This window comes from Aphidius gifuensis, linkage group LG3 (genome assembly GCF_014905175.1).
Source record: "Aphidius gifuensis isolate YNYX2018 linkage group LG3, ASM1490517v1, whole genome shotgun sequence".
NCBI lineage: Eukaryota > Metazoa > Arthropoda > Insecta > Hymenoptera > Braconidae > Aphidius > Aphidius gifuensis.
In genome coordinates, this window is record NC_057790.1 from 9,846,793 (window position 1) to 9,873,297 (window position 26,505).

Genomic DNA, 26,505 nt, shown 5'->3' on the forward strand with positions numbered 1-26,505 from the left:
TACAGGCTAAATAATTGAGATAACAACAATATACACCTACTATTTTAATTGACAATTTTTTTTTTGATGCCAACCCTGGTAGAAATATTTCTCCGCCGTTACTCCGGCTTTTTCCGGCTTTCTCCGGCATTACTCCGTTTTTGGCCCATTTCCGGAGAAACTACTCCGGCATGAGGTTGATGGCGGAAAAATTACTCCGGCATGAAATTGATGGCGGAGAAATTATTCCGGCATGAGGTTGATGGCGGAGAAATTACTCCGGCATGAGATTGGTGGTGGGAAAATTACTCCGGCATGGTATCGATGGTGGGGAAATTACTCCGGCATGAGATTGATGGCGGATAAATTTTTCCGGCATGGGATTGATGGCGGAGAAAATATTACAATTGTTATTAATAAATACTATTTTTGAGCAGACAAACTAGAAGTATTTTTCATCGGTTGAACATTTTTATAATATGACAATCTATTCTTTTGTGTTCTTTTGGTTCATGGAGAACCACATCTAACCCCGCACATACACATGCTTTATAAAAAAAAAAAATTGTCAAGTTCGCTCACACATTTATAATCTAATCCTCGCCGAGTCGCCGGACGGCTGCCAGAAATACCACCTCTACTGCTCACCATCGCTACTCATATAGTATATACATGTGTGCGCCACTGTAGCATAGCAGTGGAAGCAACGTAGATTGTTTTTATTCATTATCTTGTTAAAAGAAAAAAGTTGTAGTGTTGTGCCCTAGTATATAAGGCAATGGAAAATCATATCAATAAACAAATAAAATAATAAAAATAGCCATATTGTGCCCAGGGCTAATATTAAAACACTCAGAATAAATGAATTCTGCTTGGATAAATTTGTGGTTCAGCAAAATGGCAGCAGCCGACTCACCAACGGACGACAGTCTTTATCCAATTGCAGTTCTGATCGATGACTTATAAAATGAAAATTTACAAGTAAGTACAATAATTATTATTTTTCAAATATTACCAAAGTTTTTTATGTTTGAAAAAAAAAAAATAACTCGATCTTAGTCAGCAAGTGTTTGTAACAATGAGGTTATAACTGGAGCGGTTTTTTTTTATATTAATTTCATCATATCAGTTGACTTAAAATTTGTTTAAAATGTAAATATGATGAACATTTTATTTTATTACAATTAATGAATATATTTTTATTTTATAGCTGCGATTAAATTCAATCAAAAAACTTTCAACGATTGCCTTGGCACTTTGTGCTGAACATACTCGTTGTGAGTTGATACATTTTGTTCCATTGGTACAACGTTTGGCATCTGGTGATTGGTTTACGTCAAGAACATCGACATGTGGTTTAATAAGTGTATCTTATCCACGTGTAAGTACAGCAACAATAGCTGAATTAAGAAATCATTTTTGTAATTTATGTCAATTGACATCTTAAGATGATACACTAATGGGGCGACGTTCAGCATCATCGAAATTGGGAGAATTTGCGAAAGTTGTTGAAATTGAGTATTTAAAATCTGATTCAATTCTAATGTTTGTTATACTTGCACGAGATGAACAAGATTCTGTTCGTTTATTAGCTGTTGATGCATGTGTTAGTATATTGCAACATTATTACAACGAGAAGATGTTGAACAACGTGTTATGCCAAAATTACGTCAATGTGCTGCTGATTTATCATGGCGTGTACATTATATGATTGATGATAAATTTATAGATCTTGGAAAAGCAGTTAATTATAAACGTACCACATTCCGAAAATATAATTTTAGTTTTTCTGAGTCATTAAATGTGATGGTTAGTTTAAATAAATATATTTGATAAAATTGATGAACATATAACATTTCTACATTGTTTTTTAGTAATCTCATGCCGAATTAATTACTCCGGCATTAATGTTATGCCGGAGTAATTATTCTGGCATAAGATGAATGCTGAAGAAAATGCTTCGGCATAAAACTAGTGGCGGACTAATTTTTCCGACATTACTTCCATGCCGGAGTATTTACTCTGCCATCAATCTCATGGCGGAGTAATTTTTCCGCCGTCAATCTCATGCCGGAATAATTTTGTCGGCATGAAGTTAATGTCGGAAAAATGAATCCGCCACTAGTTTTATGCCGGAGTTTTTTCTCCTTCACTGACTAATGCCGAAATAATTTCTCCTTCACTGATCCCATGCCAGAATAATTTCTCCGGCACGAATCCTATGCCGGGATAATTCCTCCGCCATCAATCCCATGCCGAAATAATTCCTCCGCCATCAATCCCATGCCGGAATAATTTTGCTGGCATTAATCCCATGCCGGAACAATTTCTACGGCATGAGTCTCATGCCGGAATAATTTCTCCGCCATCAATTCCATGCCGGAGTAATTTTTCCGCCATCAACTTCATGCCGGAATAATTTCTCCGCCATCAACCTCATGCCGGAATAATTTCTCCGCCATAAATTTCATGCCGGAGTAATTTTTCCGCCATCAACTTCATGCCGGAATAATTTCTCCGCCATCAACCTCATGCCGGAATAATTTCTCCGCCATCAATTTCATGCCGGAGTAATTTTTCCGCCATCAACCTCATGCCGGAATAATTTCTCCGCCATAAATTTCATGCCGGAGTAATTTTTCCGCCATCAACTTTACTTTTTCCTAACCTTACATTTGAGTTATTTTGATAGGTTTTGAAGCATTAACTTTGAAAAGAAATACAATTTACAGGGTAAATAATTGAGATAACAACAATATACACCGGAATAATTTAATTGCCAATTTTTTTTCGATGCCAAATTATTTTTTTCTTTATAATACGTTAATCATATTTTTCGGTGTTTACGTTTGCTTATGTTTGTTTACGTTTTCTAATACGCATAGCAGTGCTGACACTACAACGAAATTAAATTCACCATGATAAACCACACCTATTTTTGGTAGACCGCGGTCCTCTACGGAACGCACCCTAGGCTATAGAAATTTTGCATCGGGCCCCCTATACTCTATATGACGAGGTACATGTACTGCACGCTATTTTAATTTCAAAAATTAGAAGTATTCAAGAGTCCATCATAGATAGCGTAAATGATAAATTCTATACTATTTTTATTAAAAAAACATTATAATAAAAAAAAATTTTTTAAATTGTAAACGAGTCTCAAAAATCAGGACATTTAACAAATCAGGACCGTATCAGGATAAGCCATTCATAATCAGGACATGTCCTGCTAAATCAGGACGCATGGTAACCCTATTTCTTCTTGTACATTGCTTTTTGAAGTTTCTCGCATGTGGTCATCTCACAACTAGTTCTTATATATACGATAACGATATGGATCCATCATATTCATATCCAAAAAATATGACGATATAATAATACAAAAATTTAAATAATCAATGTTTCCCGTAATTGTTTGAAAGAAGTAAAAATGAATAATACGTAAATAGTTATGTTTAATGAATATCAGAAATTCGCCAGGTGCCATAAAATGCCATAAAAAGTTGCGGCGGATTATGCCATATTATGACATAATGTGCCATAAATTGCTATAAAAAGTTGGCGGATTATGTCATAATATGCCATAATATGCCATAGAATGCCATAAAAAGATGGTAAATTATGTCATATTATGACATAAAATGCCATAAATTGACGTTAAAAAATGGCGCATTATGTCGCCAATAATAATACGTAATATCGACATAATAGCATATCCTTAAAAAATATCTTGTAAAGGCGTGGGAAGTCCAAATAACCTTAGAAATTCCGGCATTTTCCGACAAATTCTGAAAAGTAATAATGACAGAAGATGTCAGATTATGTCATAATATGCCATAATATGGCATAATATTCCTGTCATTTTATGGCATATTATGACATAATCCGCCATATTATTTTCACCAGGGTACGTACCCTGGTAGAGATAATCTCTCCGAATTATCTCCGGATTTTCCGAGAAGCATCGATATATATAATGAACTATTTTCATTTATTTTTTTCTAACATCACAGACCGCTGACTTAAAATACTTATACGGTAAGGTCTCGCGCTGGGGTAAAATTAAAGCGAGACTACCGAGTCTCTTGATAAGCTCTCTTATAATAAATAATACCGCAGCAATAATTCGACATCAACTTTATGTAACATAATCATCGCATTAATCTCAAAAAATCAATTCATTAATTTATTAGGTAGAATCTGCCAGATTATGTCCACCAGGGTGTCAATGAAAAAAAACCTAGAAACTAACTTTTATGAATTCGTTTTATCTAGTAATCAGTAGGAGTATTTGTTGGAAACACGTAATTTTCATTATATTTAAAATAACTCTAGAGAATATCAACAACTGACAGTATAGTAGTTAACAATTCAACAGATTCTAATATAGAATTGTTCATAATATGTGCTTTATTTATCATTTTTTATATACAAACACCTGTTTTTATTATGAATTTATAAGTAACCACTTTTTTATTTTTTATAAATGTTTATCTATTTCGAAAATTGATGTTGAAGATAAAATTTTACATTTCTGTTTAATTAAAATTTTTTTGTCAAAGTATTATCGGACTCTTGAAGTCGTATAATCTGATGGAAATGCGAACGTATGTGAGCCAGTTGCACTAACACTGCGGAGGAGACCAGCATTAGGTACAATGTTCCAAGATAGTCTGAGTGTGACATTTTTGTTGCCCCTGAAGAATAAAATACAGTTCAATACAAAAGCCTTAAAAAATAATGAATAAATAAATTTGAAATCCGAATTTTGTTGATAAAAAAAAAAGTCAAATGTATACTATCATAACTATATCAAAATTCATTACTTCAGGCCATTTCCATCATCCCAGAAATAATATTTAGTGTTCATATTTTTAAAATCAAGAACAGCATTATCGCCTCGTAGAACAATCTTGTCCCACAGCACAACCTGGGGAAAAATTCAATATTAACTTTCTACTATATTTTGGAGACATATATATATAATCGCTTATTTTAGTATTAATAAATTATTAATATTACCTGGTTAATTTCATTATAAGAAGTTTTATATTCAGCAGTCAAATACAAAAATAATTGTTTGACATTCCAGTTGAATAATGGAGTGAGGTCAGTTTGAAGATCAAAAGTCAAGAAACCCAGGTCGTTTTTTTCTCTAGATGCACTATAATCTGGTACATTTTTCCTGAAACAAAATATGTATCAATTATAATGTCAAAAGAATCAACTATCAATATTTTTTCTTGAATAATAAGATTGTCAAATAGTATTGACTATTACTTACACAACAACCTTGACTGTGTTTAGAGTTGTATTTGTTCCGTAGTCCAAAAAAACCGTCGTCAGAAAACAAAAAAACGTCAAAAACCCTGCGACGCTAACAGTGTATGCCAAAATAGCATTTCCTCTTGTTAAAACTGTATGCATTTTATATACTTTATTCCACTCTTTGGAATGTAACTCATAAAATTCTTCGATTTCCGATTTTGTGAATACTCTTCTTGTTATTATAAACAGAAAACTGCAAATTAATTCGAGTTGACTTTAGTTAAAGTAAAAATGGACTGTCATACAACTGTCATTTTTTACTATTGTGCTGTGTTGTGCTTAAAAAGTTTAATGTAACTCGTGGAACATTTCTTGCTCAACGTCAGCAGAAACGTGGTACGTTTTTACCGGTCAAGTATTTCCAGCAGTCCAATTCACGGGGCAAATTTTTTACAATTTAGAGCTTTTTTTTGCCGCTGATGGCGCTTGTTAAAATTTTTTTTATATAGGGATCTGACCTATTCACCATAGCATCTGGTGGCGCACAGTGAACTATTTCCAGACCAATGGGTGCATTCCAAGGTCTGTAGATTAATAGACGGCTGGGATAAGGTCGTCGCACAAGCGTCAAACATGGCCGACTTTTAGGCGCGCATTATTTAAACCATCTTTATAGCTTACATCTGGTCTATTACAGAAACAGTATACAACAAGAAGTTAACACTTAATTTTTTTCAATTAATAATTAATTAAATATTCTGAAAAATTGACAAAGTTATCAGACAGTTTAATATAAATAGTTGTAAAAAAGTGAAACAAAATTTACTCGAATAATACAATTTTTTCTTTTTCAATATAAAAATAAAATAGTCGAATACAATTTTTTATCTGACAACAAAATATATTTTTCTGGCTTCAGTAGGCTTTTGCCTGTCGCATACTATAAATAAGTGAATAAAATAACTCAATTAAAAGGTTTTTTAAAAATGGACAATTTTCCGAATACATTAAGAAGCTTGTTAAACTTGTTTTTAATTTTTTCTCGTTGTCTTTCTGACAGTATCCATTTTTCTTATTCAACTCGTAATTCGCAGTCTAAACTAATATTTATTTTTTTTAAGCTTTCTACTTCCTAGTTTAAACTCGAAATTTCGTGGTGATAAAGACAATGTTGATTTTGAAGCATGAAATTAAATTTGATAACTCCTTCATTATATTTTTTTATTATTTCTGCTTGTAATTCATCAGCAAGAATTGATACTATATGATCCTTATCCAAGTTTACTAGTGGCAATTCAATCTGCTGCTCATCACTTGGTAAACATTTATTGGTATTATTAGACTTTGGTAACTTGAATAAACTCTTTTTGTTGTCAGTGGTATATTTATCTATGATTACATCAAGCAATGGTCTGGAAAAAGATTCACCTAAGTTTGTTGTTGACAACTGCTTTAGTGATTCACATGAACTCTAATTAACATCATGTTCTAAAAAAAAAATAACTATTAATATTTTTTTATCAAGACAACTTTAATATAAGTTAAAATTCAATGTTTATTCTTACTCACGTCACTTGTATTTTGGTGAATTTTACTTAAAAAAACTATCAAAACATCACCAAACAAAGTTGGTACTGCATTTGGTTTTAATTTTTTTTGAGCCATCCTGACGATGTTGTTCATATTGAGATTCATTATGTTGGATCTTTATAAATATATCTGTAAATATCAATATTTTTTAACTAGTAAACTAATAATTTTGATCAGGAAAAAGAAAATCATGTGAAGAAATAATCTTACCTCACATAACGTTGAGCACCAGTAGATCATTTTCGACGATGATCTGAATCTCTGGGGAAAGCAACCGATCGCACAACGTTGACGTACAATATTTATTCAATAAATAAATGATTAAATTTTGATGTTGAAATTTTTTTGACATGCCATACACTGTTTGTTTACATTGTGTGGTGAACATTAGGAGTGGGGAATAGCATCAAACATGGCTGACCGCGCATGCGCACTGAGTCATGCGACGACCTTATCCCAGCCGTCTATTAATCTACAGACCTTGGTGCATTCCTTTAATAAAAATTTTTTTTTCGTTTTGCAATTTCGCCCTGTAATACCGACTAAAAACTAGAAACAGAAACAACGACAAAAGTGATAAATTTCTCTATGCAATATTCCAGGCTTCACAGCACTTTACAGTTTACGATAATGTGTGGTACGAGCTATGTGAAATAATAAACAATCACAACAAGTCAATTTTCTATTTATTTCAGTTTCATATAAACATTGAACAGTTATCCATCTAATAATTGGAAGCCAAAAAAAATAATGTCATGTGCCAGTACTGCCACTACAAGAAACAGCTTTTTCCTATAAAATTTTGGCCGGTATTACAGGGCGAAATTGCAAAACGAAAAAAAATTTTTTATTAAAGGAATGCACCCATTGAAACTACATGAAAAAATTTTTTATGGTATAGTTTGTTGACGATAGCATACTATAGTAAAACGGTCTGGAATGCGCCATATTGCCTCACAGATAAGCTTTTACACAATAAATGTGTACGTGAGCGACCAAACCCCGCCCATAGGTCAGATCCCTATAGATTTTACCATGGAGGTGAATAAGGAGTGTAATTAAGCTTTGCTTTTTTACTGAAGCCGACATTTCAGAGTAAATGAGGGCGCTGGTATCGGACTCGAACGACAGTATCACGTGTAATCTGGTGTAATCTTTTGTTTACTGCATGCACCTGACTGGTCCAAGAAGATATTTAAACATAATTGTACAGGCTAGAGTAAATAAGAATATTTTGTTCTATTTCTCTTTTTGGTCAAAGGTCGATGTCAGCGCTGCAGCTGGTAGTTTTTTGAACTGACTTACTCCGAAATTTAGGCTCAGTGACACAGTAAAAAAGCAAAGCTTACACTCCTTATTCACCTCCATGGATTTTACATACAAAAGCTTCACATGCGCTGTGAGTGGTGAAAAAAAGCCCTAAATTGTAATGCCCTGTGAATTGGACTGCAGAGTTGTGCAGTACCATATATTTAATACTACTATATTGCGCATCGCCTATGCTTTCCCACAGTGTTGGGTAGGTAAGATACCTTGGTATCGTAAGATACTGTGGTTTCATACATCGAGGTATCTTACACTGCGTTCCCAGCGCCTCCTATGATTTTTTAGTAGAACCTTCATGCCACAATTTTTTTTTTATTCGATAAATACATGTCATTTATTTATTAAATAAATAAAAATCCCAAGAACAAGCAGTAGCTAAGGAAAAGATGGAGCTAAAGAATTACAGTTGCTGCAGTGGGTATAAGGAATTATTTTTTGAGCAACTGTAATTCCTTAGCCACGCATCTTTTCCTTAGCTACTGCTTTTCCTTGGACATTTGTATTTTTAAAAAATAAATTTACATGTATTTTATTCATAAAATAAATAAAAATGTCCAAGGAAAAGCAGTAGCTAAGGAAAAAATGTAGCTAAGAAATTGAGGTTGCCAAAGAATTATGTTTAAAAAAAATAATGTGGTTTAAAATATAATTCTTTGGCAACCTTAATTCCTTAGCTACATCTTTTCCTTAGCTACTGCTTTTCCTTGAACATTTTTATTTATTTCAAATAAAATTACATGTATATTATTTATTTGATAAATAAAAATGTTCAAGGAAAAGCAGTAGCTAAGGAAAAGATGTAGCTAAGGAATTAAGGTTGCTAAAGAATTATATTTTAAACCACATTATTTTTTTTAAACATAATTCTTTGGCAACCTCAATTCCTTAGCTACATTTTTTCCTTAGCTACTGCTTTTCCTTGGACATTTTTATTTATTTTATGAATAAAATACATGTAAATTTATTTTTTTAAAATACAAATGTCCAAGGAAAAGCAGTAGCTAAGGAAAAGATGTAGCTAAGGAATTAAGGTTGCCAAAGAATTATGTTTCAAGGAAATAATGTTGCCTAAAATATAATTCTTTGACAACCTTAATTCCATAGCTACATCTTTTCCTTAGCTACTGCGTTTCCTTGAACATTTTTATTTATTTCAAATAAAATTACATGCATATTATTTATTTGATAAATAAAACTGTCCAAGGAAAAGCAGTAGCTAAGGAAAAGATGTCGCTAAGGAATTACAGTTGCCAAAAAAATTCTGTTTCAAGCAACATTAATTCCTTAAAACATAATTGTTTAGCAACATTAATTTCTGAGCTATATATTTTCTTAGTCACTGCTTCTCCTTGATATCTTATATATTTATTTAACAAATAAAATACATGTACCAACATATATCGAGCAATGACAGCTAATTGTCGAGTCGACAGTCGGTAAGAATGTTCAAAAATGTCGTCTCAGGTATCTTACAGTTTCTTACAGTATCTTACTGTAAGTGTAAGAAACCTCAAAAATCGACTATTTACCCATCACTGCTTTCCCATAAGTGGGCTGTGCGGATTCATTGCGGTGCAGACAATCTCTCTGTCGCAGTCATACTGCTCGACAAAAATCTTTTGCGCATGTCCGAATTATTATTCGAGTAGGAGCTCTGGGGTGCATTCCTTTAATAAAAAATTTTTTTTCGTTTTGCGATTTCGCCCTGTAATACCGACTAAAAACTAGAAACAGAAACAACGACAAATAAGTGATAAATTTCTCTATGCAATATTCCAGGCTTTACAGTTTACGATAATGTGTGGTACGACCTATGTGACAATAACGAACAATCACAACAAGTCAATTTTCTATTTATTTCAGTTTGATATAAACATTGAACAATTATCCATCTAATAATTGGAAGCCAAAAAAAATAATGTCATGTGCCAGCACTGCCACTACAAGAAACAGCTTTTTCCTATAAAATTTTGGCCGGTATTACAGGGCGAAATTGCAAAACGAAAAACAATTTTTTATTAAAGGAATGCACCCAGACAACTCTCAATTTGGTGTCGAAAGCCTGTCGATTTAGTGACAAAATATCTTGGTAATAATGACCGAGTCAATTACCGATGAATGGTTTGAGGCTCGACAGCTTTCTACGGAAGCCGGGTAGGGACATTGAGTGCTTACGTGCAATCGTACGAACGCAAGCAGACAAACCGAAGTTTGCGTACTTGCAATCGTACGATCGCAAGTACGCACGCAAGAAAAAATATTAAAAATCAGCGCGCGCATGCTTAATCCGCCAGATTATTTATTATTATTATGTTCCGCCAATAAATAATAATAAATATTGATCCAAACCTACTCCAATATTGATATGAATTTAAATTTTTATAAATAAAAATATTAATTTCTTAATTTAAAAAATCTCATTTAACTTTTTAATCAATGCTGCAGCTAATATCTGCCCTATCTATGATAATATAATATTAATTATGGGAACCGATGATGGTGGTGCTGATGTAATTGGAATTTGCAAGGTTGATCATGATAATGTGGTTGAATACAAGAATAAACTATAGCTGAATATTATCACAGAAAAAGATTAAATCAATGAATTCAATCTAGCGTTCTTAACAGAGGAATAATTGTGCTGAAAATATTAGAAATAATTATAATTATCATCATTGTATACGGGTGTCCACTTCAGACAAGTAGTTGAAAGATAATGTAAATGTATAATGCAATTATATAATATTATTGTAAATGAAAATAAATTTTTTATTATCAACTTTTATCAAAATTATCTAAAAATACAACTTTTATTATGAATTTTTTTTTTTTTACTTTTTAAAAATAAAAAAGTGACGTTTCATGTTACTTATAACTTATAAGTAACATCTTCTTCTTAATATGAAAGACCAGTTGCATTTAAAATTACATTTAGAAGATCACTCAATTTTAGAAGGCTGTTGACTTCTTTGAAGATAATGTCAATTTGTATTTGTTGTGGCCACAAATAGCTTTCATCGTTCTTTACTGAAAAAAACAGATGATAAAATAATGTATATTAAATAATGAATAAATGATAGATTTAAACAATAGTATTTAAAGAAATATTGACTTACGGTGTCACTCATTTTTAAATAGTTTTGTGTTGAACTGTCTACCTAAAAAAGTTCAGAACTTCAGATGTTGAAATTATATAAGATTATGCATGGACATAATCTTGACAGCTGTTAACAGCCTCTCACATCAACAATATCCCAAGCACATACATTTATTATAATAATTTCCGTCAACAGTGGATTATTAAGTATAAATATTGTAGACCATCCAAATTGTTGTCACCGTCTCATTAATTTAAACGAAACAATTCGATAAACAATTATCACTGAATATGACACACCATACACAAACCATTTGTTTTGATTTGTTTATTAATAATAATAACAATATTAAATATAATATGGCAAATAAAGCATGCGCGCGCCGATTTTTATTTTTTTCTTGCGTGCGTACGTGCAATCGTACGATTGCAAGTACGCAAACTTTGGTGTTTTCTGTGTGCGTTCGTACGATTGCACGTAAGCACTCAATGTCCCTACCCGGATAGCTATTCTCGACATAATTATCCCCTGTACCGGGGATAACATGAAAACGCTCAAAAGCGATATAGTCGTTTGATGGAAACCATTGAAAAAGATACAAATAAAGCCATAAATTAAGGTGAATTTCCACAAAATAGTTATCCCTGTCGCCGGGGATAACTGAGGGGATAATTATGTCGAGAATAGCTATCCAGTAGATATGCAAATCATGTCAATCTAACCTCTCTACCTTGTATAATTCAAACTTTTATTTAATATTAAATACATGTACTAGTCAAGGTTTCATTCAGTTTAAGTTGTTGTCATTATAATCTTATATTTATTTTATATTTTTCCAATTCATTTTGAGTTTCCGGTGCTCGTGAATTACGTTTCATATATGCTGTCGAATGGCTGTCAAATCGCTGTCGGCTGGATGCTACATTGGAGAGTCGAGCCATCCGCTAGGGGTTGAAAGTATATAAGATTATGCATGGACATAATCTTGAAAGCTGTTGACAGCCTCTCAACGGGGATATCCGAATTCAGTGCCGTCGCCCCCGCGGTGAGGGACGTGGCTTATCGTCAATACTGGTCTCCATGACCGTCCGTTGTCATTTTTATTTTTTGACTAGTTTCGTCTAGTTTTGCCATGTTGAAAACAATGGACTTAGAAAAAAAAATTAAATTTTACAAAAAAAACTAAGTCCCTTAAAAAAAAAAAATTCAGATATCTGGATTATTTTACTTAGCTAGATTTTTCACTTAGCTGTAATTGTAACCATGGTAGAAATACTACAGGTATGGCAGTGCGCAGCCTGGTTTGGCCGCTGTGAATCGACCAATCAAAAGGTCACCTTCTCGCCACAAAAATGGAAGACTTTATGCGCGCGCGATACAAATTTGTTAAGAAAATTTTCAAGTTTTTTTTAAATTTTTCAAAAGTTATCATATTTATTCAACTAGATTTGGTATATTTTATAATGATTCACATACATCAAAAATAAAAATTAATTATTTATATTAAGGAGGTTATGCAGAAATTACTCTTTTTTTAAAAAATATAATGAGAATGTTCTGAAATTTCGTACACAAGTAGATCTTTTCATTCTGAATACAACGGTATAATTTTTTTCTTATGTTAATCGGTTAAATTTTTTGTAATTAATTATTGAAAATAATATTTAACATTGGCTCTTATGGAGATTTCAACCATTTTTTTCGGATAGAAAAAATGATGAAAAAGTCTTGAAAAAAATCACACATATACTAGAAACCGAGTTTTATTGATTGCGCGAAAAATTTTCATATGTTGATCGGTCAATTAATGAGAAATTAATTATAAACTTTACAAAAATTAGATGTGACAACGTATGGCATGTTCAAACACACACACATACCCGCAATCCCATATAATATTGTATACGGGGCGCAGGCGCTTTTCACTTTATTTTTTTACAGTGTAGCCAGATTTCAGTTTTGTCTGTGACATCAGAAGCGCCCCGCAACACCCGCAATGAATTTGTGCATAACCTCCTTAAATAAATAAATCCAAGTATAATAAATACAACACAACCTCCATTGTTTGTGGCATAAAAAAAACAACAATAATGAAAATATTATAATTTATTTGTTAAACTGTCTTGGTTTTTTTATTTTTCTGATTTTTTATAAACATGCTCCACATATATTTATTAGTATTTACAACAATATAAAAAATAGTTGTCAAAACAGTATGTTAGAGAGAGAGGCTCTTATAATAGAGATTGCGTGTTAGAAAGAAAAGCAAAACAGCTCGATGGCGCGTTGTTGATTGGTTGAAAAAATAAGGCTGCGCAGAACGCGACGAAAAAAGCATGGACTACTGCCATACCTGTAGTACTTCTACCATGATTGTAACCACACAATCAATATGTACATTATTTTACTTCCCAGCTGGTGAAAAAAATCTGGCAGATTCTGTTAGATTCTTATAGATTCTGCAAGATTCGACAAAAAATGAAAAAATCTGGCAGATTCTGGCAGTTTCTGCCAGCCAAATATTCGGCTTTCAACAGTCTGCCAGATTCTGTCAGATTCTTCCAGATTCTGTCAGATTCTTCCAGATTCTGTCAGATTTTGCCAGCCAAATACTCGATCTTAACAGTCTGCTTTTTTTTTACTCCAAAATATTGAATACTAAATAACTTTTTTATTTATTGACCAAAAAACAAACTAAAATATTGGATAGATAGAAAAACATCCTAGCTAATTTGTAGTGGAGAAATTGGAATTTGTAGTTGAACCATTTGTCCGGAAAAATTATTTCTCTCATATAATACCTTAATAAATTATTGCGTAACTTTCTTATTTATTGACCAAAATTCAAACTAAAATATTAAATAGATAGGGAAACATCCTAGCTAATTTGTAGTAAAGAAATTAGAATTTGTAGTTGAACCATTTGTCCGGAAAAATTATTTCTCTCATATAATACCTTAATAAAATATTGCCTAACTTTTTAATTTATTGACCAAAATTCAAACTAAAATATTGAGTAGATAGGGAAACATCCTAGCTTATTTGTAGTGAAGAAATTAGAATTTGTATTTGAACCATTTGTCCAGAAAAATTAATTCTCTCATATAATACCTTCATAAATTATTGCGTAACTTTCTTTCGACAACGGACGGTCATGGAGACCGGTATGGACGATAAGTCACGTCCCTCGCCACGGGGGCCACGGCAGTACGGCACTGAATTGGGCAGTCCAATTCACAGGGCATTACAATTTAGGGCTTTTTTCCTCCACTGGCGGCGCTTGTGAAGCCTTTGATTATAAAATCTATATAAAAAAAATTTTACAAGCGCCATCAGCGGCAAAAATTAGCCCTAAATTGTAAAAAATTTGCCCTGTGAATTGGACTGCGGGTGCGTCCATAGGGATCTGACCTATGGGTGGGGTTTGGTCGCTCACGCACACATTTATTGTGTAAAAGCTTATCTGTGAGGCAATATGGCGCATTCCAGACCATTTTACTATAGTATGCTATCGTCAACAAACTATACCATATAAAATTTTTCAATGGTCTGGAAATAGTTCACTTTGCGCCACCAGATGCCATGGCGAATAGGTCAGATCCCTATAGTAGGAATATACAGGTAGGTCCATGCGCATACGTTTTTTTAAGCCGATAAGAAGTGCTGACCCCCACTAAAATATAATAAAACTGGAAGGTGAACTCCTATGCCTAGCCAATGCACGGAGTGTCGCTAGAGATAGCAATATATTGGATGGCTTTCCCTCTCACTCACGCATGCGCACATTAAATCTTGTACAGTCAACGTCAAAACAAACTAGTACTACACGATATAAAAGTTACATTATATTTCAGTACAGTCTCAACCAACTTTAGTTGACGTGACTGTACCGACAAGGACAAAAGCCCATCCATTGAATCTCTCTCTCGGCGACGCTAAGTTCGGCTTCCAGTTTTATTATATTTCAGTGGCTGACCCCCGATTGCCATATTGGCTAAAGTGGCGCGACTTTATTTAAATCATAAATTAAAATACAAATTAAGGATAGAAGATTAAAATCAAAAAATTAAAAGATAGAAGATTAAAATTTAATAGAAGATTAAAATAATAAAAATACATAAACAAATGATTAATTATATAAAAAATAAAAAATAAAATACATATTAAGGTTGTTTTCAAATGAAATTCCCGTAATTTAATTTTTGATTTTTTTTTTTTAATGTTTAAGGTATAACTTGCCAAAATGAAAAATAGTCTGAGGCTCATGAAATTAATAATTTAGATAAATGAAATAATAATGCATCTTTTTGTCGATTCAGTTTTTATGTTATAATACTTTTTTTTTTTTAATAATTATTCAAAGTTGACATAATTTAGAGAGGTTAAACATGGGCTCTTATGGGAGGAGGTGTTAGAAAATATCTACGAACTTAACAAAACAATACTTGTTTTGGTCTCACCTATCCCAAAAACTAATAGATAATCAAAGAAAAAATAAGGAATTTTTTGATATCAGGATGAAATGGGCTTATAAGACTAAATCTCACGTAATTAATAAAAATATAAGCTAAAAACACGATTTTTAGCAATTTTATGAGAACAAGTATTGAGGCTCTGGCAACAGCGCATTGAAGCGGGAAAATTTAAACAACAAATTTAGCAAAATTTAGCATCCATGGTTAGCTTTTACACAGCATACACACACATACATTCATGAAATAGATATTAAGATGGCGTCAAGATCAGTGTTGCAAACTGACAAAAAAAGCACTATTGCCGGGGTCATTACGAGAAAATAAAAACTAATTAAAATTGTTTAAACTACAAGAATATGATTTATTATGCAATAAAATAGACGAAATGATAAGATTCTCTAGTAAAAAGTATTATTAATAAGCCACAAACGACCGAGAAAGATCCATTTTTTTAGTTATTTGGGGTTGGCAACGCAAAAACTATCCATGTAAAAGCATAGGCAGTATATTTAGGACACGCCCCCAAAAATTTTGGCAAGTTATACCTTAAATGAAATAATTATCTATTTGGTGGAATTTTTTCGTAATTTTCCTCTGCGTCAAAATCCAGATAATTAGTGTCAAAGTTGACAATTTTAACACGCAAGCATAGGGAGTATAGGTACGTTTGCGCTTGTACTTTTAAAACTCTTAATTTAAATTTTGATTTTTTTATACAGATTTGTACACTTTACAAATACGAAATCAATAAAAAAAAAATTATCCATTTCCTCAGTGCCGTTTAAAAGATATTGGCTAATTACTTTTTAAATTTACTGGTTTCAGCTGGCTGAATTACATTGAAAATTTGGGGTACGTTCCAATACCGCCGTTTGGTTTCATTCTTCTAGCTCTATCCTTCTCTCTATCTCTTCTGGCTCAATCTTCCATCTCTTCTTCTATCCTTCTCTTACAAGAAATGTACGGTTTTGGAACTTCCCCCTGAATGTTTATTGCTAGAGTAGTATTAGTGTCTGTAAATATAAGCCGGCAACACTCACACTACTTATGACGCATCAGTAAAGTGAAAAGATTTTAGGCATGAGGGGGCGCTATAAGTTTTTTATTTAACATACGTTTGTAAGTACCCTTGTGAACCCAAAACGTCGCCCGGTCATGCGATTTAAAAACAACCTTAAGCTTTGTTACATATTTTTTTTAACTTATTTTTCTTTTTTTTTTTATTTATTATCTTCTATAATTTGCTCATTAAAAACTGAGTCAAATGTACGTACAAGTATGTACCAAACATTGTATTGCATCCAGTGCAATATTTATATTGTTCTTTTTATCCAAATTTCTAGTTTGTTCAACTAAACATGTAAAAATTTCTTTTATTTTATCCTATTGTTTTTTGTGAAAAAGTAAAAGTTCAATTTCTAATTGTTTTGCAACATCTATAAATACGTAGAATTATCAAATAATATTTTTAATTAAAAAAGCCATCGGAAAAAAAGCCCTAATGAGAACATCCTCTGAATACGGTTGCAGAGAATGTTCTCTTTAGGGCGTTTTTTTCTGATGGTGGCGTTTGTAGAGCTTGGGTGCGTTCCGTGGCTATCCAGTCCGTACGAACTTCAAAATGGCGGAGTTTGGAAACATTTTGATCCTTTGTTGTGGTAGACCTGATTTTTTTCATTTGAAAACAATCTGATCAAATTTGAGATTAGCCAATTTATTTGACAGATTTGAAATAACTAAATAGAAACTCTGTCAACTTGAACCTGAAAAAAATACTTAATATTTAAAATTTTTATAAATCTCTGGCCTTCTCTCTGGCTATAGTGATGTATCATAGTAACTTTTAACATTATTAGGATTTTCATTTTTTTCGTCGCCCAGCTCGACAGAACTCTGACAAAAAGTTTTTGAAGCGCCGCCATCGGAAAAAAAGCCCTAATGAGAACATCTTCTGAATACGGGTGCAGCAGGCTCCCGCAAGCGGAAGAACGCAAAATTTTATAGGAAAAAGCTGTTTCTTGTAGTGGCAGTACTGGCACATGACATTATTTTTTTTGGCTTCCAATTATTAGATGGATAACTGTTCAATGTTTATATCAAACAAATAAATACGAAATTGACTCGTTGTGATTGTTTGTTATTGTCACATAGGTCGTACAACACATTATCGTAAACTGTAAAGCCTGGAATATTGCATAGAGAAATTTATCACTTATTTGTCATTGTTTCTGTTTCTAGTTTTTAGTCGGTATTACAGGGCGAAATTGCAAAACGAAAAAAAAATTTTTATTAAAGGAATGCACCCAGTCAATCATTATATGCATGCAGCATTTTTTCAACATAGTCAAGAAGACTAGAGACCAGGAGAGTCAACTCCCTGTAGTGGGGCCTGTGGGGGATAGGCTGGATGGGACTAAAAAAGTCGTAAACTTTTACACGGGAGCAGGCTTTATAAAAACGCCGTATCAGCGCTGTTGTCGACCCACGAATAGAGTGGGTATAAGCCACTGAAATATAATAAAACTGGAAGCCGAACTTAGCGTCGCCGAGAGAGAGATTCAATGGATGGGCTTTTGTCCTTGTCGGTACAGTCACGTCAACTAAAGTTGGTTGAGACTGTACTGCACCCGTATTCACGGGGCAAAATTGTTCTCATTAGGGCTTTTTTTTTCCGCTGATGGCGCTTGACAAAATTTTTTTTATATAAATTTCACATAGAAAAGCTCCACAAACGCCACCATCGGAAAAAAAACGCCCTAATGAGAACATCCTCCTCTGAATACGGGTGCTGAAATATAATGTAACTTTTATATCGTGTAGTACTAGTTTGTTTTGACGTTGACTGTACAAGATTTAATGTGCGCATGCGTGAGTGAGAGGGAAAGCCATCCAATATATTGCTATCTCTAGCGACACTCCGTGCATTGGCTAGGCATAGGAGTTCACCTTCCAGTTTTATTATATTTCAGTGGTATAAGCAGAGTGACGCCAAAGGCAAAAAGGTGCCCAGAAATGACGTCACTGTGCCTATACCAACTCTATACAAAAAGCACGACATGGCGGACCTGAACACGCTGTTGGCGTCACTCTGCTTATACCCACTCTACCCACGAACCACGCACACATGCACACATGTATTGAATATAATACATATGCTTAATAAATTAACAGTCTATTTAAATTAATTCCTTAATCACTTCCCTAGCGAAAATGGCGACACCGATCTGACACCAATCCGACAGTCGGTTTGTGCACTGATCTCATACAAAAACGACACAAAACCGACACACGACTATAAGAATTTCTAAGTCACAAAAATAAATAGTAAGAAGCATTTAAAAAATAAAATATTATGTCTAAAAATTTCTAAATAATATTTTTATAATTTAAGACACATTAGAATTTTTTTTAAATAATTTTTTTATTGAAAAAACTTAATTCTGTTTATGTATTAAAAGCGAGGTTAGCTGTCAGAATCATCTGTACACGACTGTGAGATTTTACAATTCTCACACAATTCCGACACAATTCCGACACACGACTGTGAGAATTGTAAATCCGACAGACGTACGACAGTATATTTTTATTTTGTATTTAATATAAAAAAAAAGCATTTTATTAATAAAAATTTTTGTTCAATATTAAAGTTATAATATTTTAATTATTTTAGGCATATTAGTTTTTTTTTTTTAAATAAATTTTGACAAAATAAATAATTGGAATCGTCTGTGAGAATTTGCAATTCTCACACAATTCCGACACACGACTGTGAGAATTGTAAATCCGACACAATTCCGACAGACGTCTGTCGTACGTACGACAGTATATTTTTATTTTGTATTTTGAATGCTTCCTATCATTTATTTTTGTGACTTAGAAATTCTTATAGTCGTGTGTCGGTTTTGTGTCGTTTTTGTATGAGATTAGTGCACAATCCGACTATCGGCATTTTCGCTAGGGTTGCCACCAATATTTTTATTTATCATAGAAAATATGATATAGACTACAAATTAAATTATTTGGCTAAATCCTTTTCTTAGCAAAATTTGCCAATAGCTATTTTATTAATGAATTATGCCAAAAATAGCTGAGGAAATAATGTAACCAAATAAATAAATTGAGAGTCTAGATTAATTTCTCGGCAATATTTTATATGATAAATCAAAATATTGGTGGCAAATAATTGAAGAATTAATTTAGACTGTTAATTTATTTATTTGGTTCTATCCTTTTCTTAGAAAATATTTTCCATGATTAATCAATTAAATAGCTATTAGAAAATGTATCTAAGGGAAAGATGTGGCCAAATAAATTTATATGTTGTCTAGATTAATTTCTTGGCAACATTTTCTATAATAAATTAAAATATTTGTGGTGAATAGTTGAGCAATTTATTTAGACTACGAAATAATTTATTTAGTTACATCCTTCTTTTAGCAAAAATTATTACATACAATCAATTAATTGTATAAATTTAGATAACAAACTTGTGGCGTATTTTGATATCAAATTGAAATACGTAAAATAGTACAAATCAGCATTAAAATATCAACAACAATTGTGAACAATTTAGGTTCGCGAGACGCCGAAAGTGCCTCTCTGTGGGCATTCCATGATGTTCCTTAGAACCTGTCAAAACCCTCCTACCCCACATATCATGTGATGGTGTATTATCTCATTTTTTTATAATAATTTTTGAGATTATTCAAATAAAATATATACAATCATTAGTCGTTGATTGTGTCCAATAAATATTAATAAATTCATGAAATTACATATTATTTCGACATATTGCTTTTGGGCGCAAAATATGTGTACAATGGTGGATTAGGCAAAATGGCGTCAGTAAAATAGTTTAAAAAGTAAAATGTAGAGGCGCTTTTAATGTATGATACATGGCGTATGATAATGGAGATGTATGATACTGTATGATACAGTGTATGATACTGCTGTATGATACACCGGTATCATACCTACCCAACACTGGCTATGGCATAGAACTTGGTCGAAAAACCAAGAAGACTAAAAATACAGGAGGACGAACTTGCCTTAAAAAACCGTTCCGCTATGTGATCGCCGCATAATTGAGGGGCGCTAGTAGTACCACGGTAACGTGCGCGACTTGTATCGCTTTTTTTTTACAATGCGCACAATACAAACATACTCTGACAAACACTAATAGAGCATTATACACATGATGTTTGTCAGAGTATGTTTAGTGTACATTATGCGATTTGATACAAATCGCACCTGCATCCATCGGCGCCTCTAACGGCGATAACAAATTTCCCTACGAGCGAGATAGGGAGTAAGTCCTCCTGTATTTCTAGTCTTCTTGCGAAAAACAATAGGTGCGTTCTTTCGTCAATTTTTTGTTGACGCATCATGACCGCGCATTTGCGCAAAAGTCGTAGAATCAAGTAAAATTTTTAAAGTATACATGTGTGCGTTACTCACACTTACAAACAATTAAAACTTACGTGCTTTTTCAGCTTTGCGAAAATGCGCGGTCATGAGCGTCAACAAAAATACCTACTATACCAAATATTACGTAATGCCTTTACACGGCGAAATTGCAGAGCGAAAAAAAAATTTTTATTAAAGGAATGCACCCAAGGGAATAAGACTTCCCCTACTCTTCCTTAAAAAAACATTTGATACCGTATCCCCTTCTCCTTAAACTAACTTTGGTAAATCCGTAAATTCCACTTTACAAATTCCTAGTGGTACGCAGTGGTTGTCAGGGATATTATTCATGGTAAAAATGTGTTTTAATTCTAGACGAACTATAAAATTATAAATAAATATAAGACTGATTAGATTTATTATTTGGTAACGATTTTTTGGGAGAGTCAACACAATCATACCCATTTTTTAGTATCTATGGAATATACGTGACTTATACACCTTATTTTCTTGGCTTTGATTTGGAGTGAGATTTATACCAAAACTTGATAATTCGGTGCTAACAGAGGAACTCATAATTTTTATTATTCACGGTAAACTTGAAATTAAATGATTTTTAAAATACACCATTTACAGGCTTCCTTATTGAAGAAACGAACTGGCGGACGTACAAATCCTAAGCAAAAAATTGACTTAAGTGATGAACAAAAATCAGGTATTAAAGAAGCATTCGATTTGTTTGATTCTGATGGTTCTGGTAAAATTGATACGAAAGATTTGAAAATTGTACTACGTTCTCTCGGCCAGGAGCAAACAAAAGAAGAAATTGAAAGAATAATCACTGTTATTGATCCTGATGGTCAAGGACATGTACCCTTCGAGAAATTTCTCAAGTTGATGTTGACCAAAATAGAAGAAAAGCACACAGCAGAAGAAGTCTTGAAAGCTTTTCATCTGTTTGACGATGATAACACGGGTAAAATAACTTTCAAAAATTTAAAACGGGTTTCCGATGAGCTTGGAGAGAATTTGACTGACGAGGAACTCCAGGAGATGATTGAAGAGGTTGATAGAAGTGGAGATGGAAAAATATGTCCCGATGATTTTCTACATGTTATGAAGAAAACTTGTATGTATTGATTTGAGCAAATAAATTTTGTCTTTATTGATTTAATTATTTCCTTCGTTATTCATGTCAACAAATAATCAAACTCATCTTGTCAAATTATGATCATCGAATGTTTAATGTTATAATTTGTACTTTTAATTAGTGTTTAAAAAAAACCGTCAACTGTAATGAAAATAAAGCTGAAGTTACTTTATTTTTTTTCATATAAATGAATTATGTTTTTGATATCGCCGTTTTTATTAATGTTCTTATTTTATCAATCCGGTTCCGAGCTTTTATCAATGTCTTTTGAAGAACATCTGGTGCAATAGTTACGCCACCTGAAATATGTTTTTTTTATAAGACAAACTTGAAGTAATAATAAAACGAAAATGTTGATTGATTTTTGTTTCATACCTGGTTTATGTACACAACAAAGTTCGTTTTCACTCATGACAATGCTAAACCTGGCTAGAGCAAGAGTTTCTTCTTCGTCAGATGGATCGGCAATTAAAAGATTACTAAAAAGAAGAAAAAAAAAAGTAATTGAAGTAAACGTTAATTATGAATAGTTGTTTGATTTTGAAAAATGATTTACTCATTGAATATGGCAAAAGTTGCTGAACCCAGAATTCCTCTTATTGGAAGTGAAATTCTATTCGTTGGATGTACAAGGGTTGTTTTAGAATCGGGATTAAAAACAATTTCTGGCAGAGTCACTGAAAATAAAGAACAAAAATTAACATTACTTACATTTTACAAGTTTTTAATTACCTCGGTTCGGAAATTGTGTTCATACGTGTAGATAAAGCTGCCATAAGTGCTCCAACGCATGCATCGAAAACAGACCCATCAGCATCAATACATTCCAAATCACAATAAAGTGCCCAGGATAGTTTATCTTTAGATATGCACAAATCTTTGAGATCGACAATCCCAGAATTAGTTAGTATATCATCAATCATTTTGCTCATGGCTTGTGCTTGATCACTTGGTGGTCCTGGTCGATATTTTGATGAACAAAGTGCTGTTAATCCAACATTGGGAATAAAGGATCCGCAATCTGGTGCATCAGATTTTGGACAACATAATTCCGCTTTTATCCCACATACCACTGTAGTATTGCCAAGTTTAAATATCGCAGAGCTGTCAGCTTGTGTTACTGATGATACATTGACACTGACTGGACGGAATGACAAGAACTCACGACCGTCAGGTCTAATATTTTCGGACTGTAAGTTAATTTTTTACAGTGACAATAACTATTTATAAAATTAGATAGAATATCTTTATTTTTTTTTAGCTTACCAGGTAGTCTCGTAGATACTTAACAGGATAAATAGTTCTGAAAGACATAAAAATATACAAGTAAACGATGATACTCTTTGTGGATTAAAAAAAATTCTTACTTGTATAAAGATGCCATGATGTATGTATATTGTTTTTTTTTTTGACGACAAAACCACAAATTTAATCTCAAAATTAGAAGTTATGTACAAGGCCTCAGCACTGAAATATATGTAGAGTGAAACCGGCATGGGAAACCTCATGCACATGCGCGAATATTGAAGCACACACAAGGGCAAATTGGGCTTGAGGCCTGTTGAGGCCACGGAAGCCAACTTGAAACTATCTGCAGTGTAGAATTCAAAGAAATAGAAAGTCCCTAGCGTTGTTTCCATATGAACACTATATATATAGTAATTCAATATTACCTGTTTGAATTATTCATAGAATTATAGATTACACGATAATTATTTTGTAAAAAAGCTTAATTTCTGTAGTATGAATTATTAAAACCATATATATTTCAGAAAAACACATTTCACACATTTATATATTTGATAATGTCACTCACCAAAAAAAGTAAAATATTCGAAATTTTAAAATGCTAATACTAAACTTACACACGTGAAAATCGCTTTGAAAACTATAAATAGTCGAAAAAAAAGTTAGCTTTCAAATAAAATTTGATATTGCACAAAGCTTTTTTTATCACATATTCAAAGTTTGAAAATAATTTAAAATATTTTGTTATAAAAATATTTCATATATTTATTACATGAATTAATTTAATATTTAAACATCGAAAAAAATTCTACAAAATTAAATGGATCAATAAGTTATATAAACATATGAATGTTTGAAATTTATGATGTATGAAAGTGTTTAATGTGTATAAAATTTTTAGCTAAAACAAAACATGGTTTTATATCTTTTTCTTTTTTTTTGCTGAAAAAAAATAGTAAAAAGTTTCAATATTTGATTGAATGAAATGAAAATTATTAGGTTATTTTAGAATTATAATTTTTCGCAATATAAAATTAATAAGCAACAAAAAAAAGAGAAATGAGAATAATCACGAGGTAATGAGAGTAGTGTAAAATTATTATGGGCTTTGTTATAAATTTGAGGGCGAGTTTTTCATACGTGTTTTTAGATGCAATACACATATGCATACTACTCATAATCTACTCCAAGGTCGTCTTGAATTTGATCCATATTTTATTACAGTTAATTATTTTTTATATTAATAACGTATAGAAATAATATTAAATATCAAATATTAAAACCAGAATAAAAATCAAAATTATACAATAAATTTATTTATTATTTATTTATTTATTTAAATATTATAAGCCATAATTTTCAAACATATATATTTGATTTGAGTGACACATAATATGATATGACACGCATATGTGTATTGTATCTGAAAACACATATGAAAAACTTGCCCTAAGAATAAAATTTTTAGCAACGAAAAAAATTAATTTCAAATTAATTTTCAAAAATTAAAAAAACAGGCGCACAGTGGTAACTTAAAAATAAAGACGGGTTGATCGGGAGTAATCACAAGTAACGTTCGGTATTTTTATTCATTAAAATATAATATCCATTATAAAATATGTCATTGCTATATTTTCCCTGGTAGAAATAATCTCTCCGGATTTTCTCCGGATTTCTCTGGATTTCTCCGGATTTTCTCCGGATCTCTCCGGATTCCTCCGGACTTACTCCGGATTTCTCCGGATTTTCTACGTAATTGAGACTTCCGGAGATATGTACGGAGTAATCTCCAGACTATTTCTATAATATCTCCGGATTTTTTCCGGAATTTGACTTAAAAAAACAAACACAAAAAAATGGAAAAATTAATAAGAAAAAGTAGAAATAAGAGTTTACATACGAAAAATAAAAAAGAAATTTTTTCTGAGAAAATCCGGAGAAAACCCGAAAAAACTCCGGAATAATATCTCCGGAAGTCTCAATTGCGTAGAAAATCCGAAGAAATCCGGAGAAAGTCAGGAGACAATCCGGAGAAAATCCGGAGAGATTATTTCTACCAGGGTTTATAAAAAAATTAATTTGTAAATTATTTAACTAATTAACAAGGTAATTGTCATAATCATTCCGATTCGTAAATGCGGAGAAATTCGGAGTAATCGCGGAGAAATTCAGGAGAAATCGCGGAGAAATATTTTCACCAGGGTGGTAATAATTAAAAAAAATTATTACTCATTTATCAATGAATTATCCTGTTTATCATTTTCTATTTAATTATTTTTTTTAGAGATGTATTATCTAGTCTTTTAAGTATGAATTCTTTGGCATCAGATCAATCAAATAATCCAACACCTGGGGTGTTATTCTTGGTCCCGTATTACGGGGGTTATTGCGGGTCCCGCAATAACGATTTGCGACAAGAAATGTTAGTCGCGATAAAAAAATATGAAGGCACTTGTTGTTGCTTTCATGTGAAGCTGCCATAGTCGTATGCAAATGCAAAATTAAGGTAAAATTTTCATGAAAGCAACAACAAGCGCCTTCATGTTTTTCTATCGCGACTAACATTTCTTGTCGGGACCCGCAATAACTCCTGCAATACGGGACCAAGAATAGCACTTCTGGATAGCTATTCTCGACATAATTATCCCCTGTACCGGGGATAACATGAAAACGCTTAAAAGCGATATAGTCGTTTGATGGAAACCATTGAAAAAGATACAAATAAAGCCATAAATTAAGGTGAATTTCCACTAAATAGTTATCCCTGTCGCCGGGGATAACTGAGGGGATAATTATGTCGAGAATAGCTATCCTGATGCTAGTATGCAACCAACAAGTATAAATTTATTTCAAAGGTAAAAATTATTATTTAAATTGTAATAATTTGAAATTTAATATTTATTGATTTTTCTTGATAGTTTGAAGAAAAAAACACTTCGTGAATTGACTGTTGTCTCAGTTG

General features: G+C 32.4%; 3 protein-coding genes across 3 annotated transcripts; 1 reads left to right on the top strand and 2 right to left on the bottom strand.

Moving 5' to 3' along the window:
* Positions 1-876: 876 nt before the first annotated feature.
* LOC122850864 (caltractin-like) lies at positions 877-22,319 on the top strand. The gene is made up of 3 exons (XM_044149921.1): positions 877-924; positions 1,190-1,360; positions 21,782-22,319. Exons 1-3 carry the CDS (start codon positions 877-879, stop codon positions 22,283-22,285), a joined length of 723 nt encoding a protein of 240 aa, XP_044005856.1. The 3' UTR covers positions 22,286-22,319.
* On the bottom strand, positions 4,370-5,736 carry LOC122851907 (signal peptidase complex subunit 3). The gene is made up of 4 exons (XM_044151414.1): positions 5,267-5,736; positions 5,005-5,167; positions 4,809-4,912; positions 4,370-4,679 (listed from the first exon to the last, which is right to left on the bottom strand). Exons 1-4 carry the CDS (start codon positions 5,407-5,409, stop codon positions 4,547-4,549), a joined length of 543 nt encoding a protein of 180 aa, XP_044007349.1. The 5' UTR covers positions 5,410-5,736; the 3' UTR covers positions 4,370-4,546.
* Positions 22,280-23,887, bottom strand: LOC122851906 (exosome complex component RRP43-like). Its single transcript, XM_044151413.1, has 6 exons — positions 23,663-23,887; positions 23,562-23,598; positions 23,053-23,485; positions 22,852-22,972; positions 22,671-22,774; positions 22,280-22,594 (listed from the first exon to the last, which is right to left on the bottom strand). Exons 1-6 carry the CDS (start codon positions 23,677-23,679, stop codon positions 22,488-22,490), a joined length of 819 nt encoding a protein of 272 aa, XP_044007348.1. The 5' UTR covers positions 23,680-23,887; the 3' UTR covers positions 22,280-22,487.
* Positions 23,888-26,505: the final 2,618 nt, after the last annotated feature.

Excerpts from the sequence above, each read along its gene's own strand:
- LOC122850864 (XM_044149921.1), top strand. The coding sequence starts at position 877 with ATGGCAGCAGCCGACTCACCAACGGACGACAGTCTTTATCCAATTGCA. Across the intron at positions 925-1,189 it reads ACAGTCTTTATCCAATTGCA|CTGCGATTAAATTCAATCAA; the intron begins GTTCTGATCGAT and ends TTTATTTTATAG. Across the intron at positions 1,361-21,781 it reads TAAGTGTATCTTATCCACGT|GCTTCCTTATTGAAGAAACG; the intron begins GTAAGTACAGCA and ends CACCATTTACAG.
- LOC122851907 (XM_044151414.1), bottom strand. The coding sequence starts at position 5,409 with ATGCATACAGTTTTAACAAGAGGAAATGCTATTTTGGCATACACTGTT. Across the intron at positions 5,168-5,266 it reads AACACAGTCAAGGTTGTTGT|GAAAAATGTACCAGATTATA; the intron begins GTAAGTAATAGT and ends ATTTTGTTTCAG. Across the intron at positions 4,680-4,808 it reads GATGATGGAAATGGCCTGAA|GGGCAACAAAAATGTCACAC; the intron begins GTAATGAATTTT and ends TTTATTCTTCAG.
- LOC122851906 (XM_044151413.1), bottom strand. Across the intron at positions 23,486-23,561 it reads AGTATCTACGAGACTACCTG|TCCGAAAATATTAGACCTGA; the intron begins GTAAGCTAAAAA and ends ATTAACTTACAG. Across the intron at positions 22,775-22,851 it reads ACTTTTGCCATATTCAATGA|TAATCTTTTAATTGCCGATC; the intron begins GTAAATCATTTT and ends TCTTCTTTTTAG.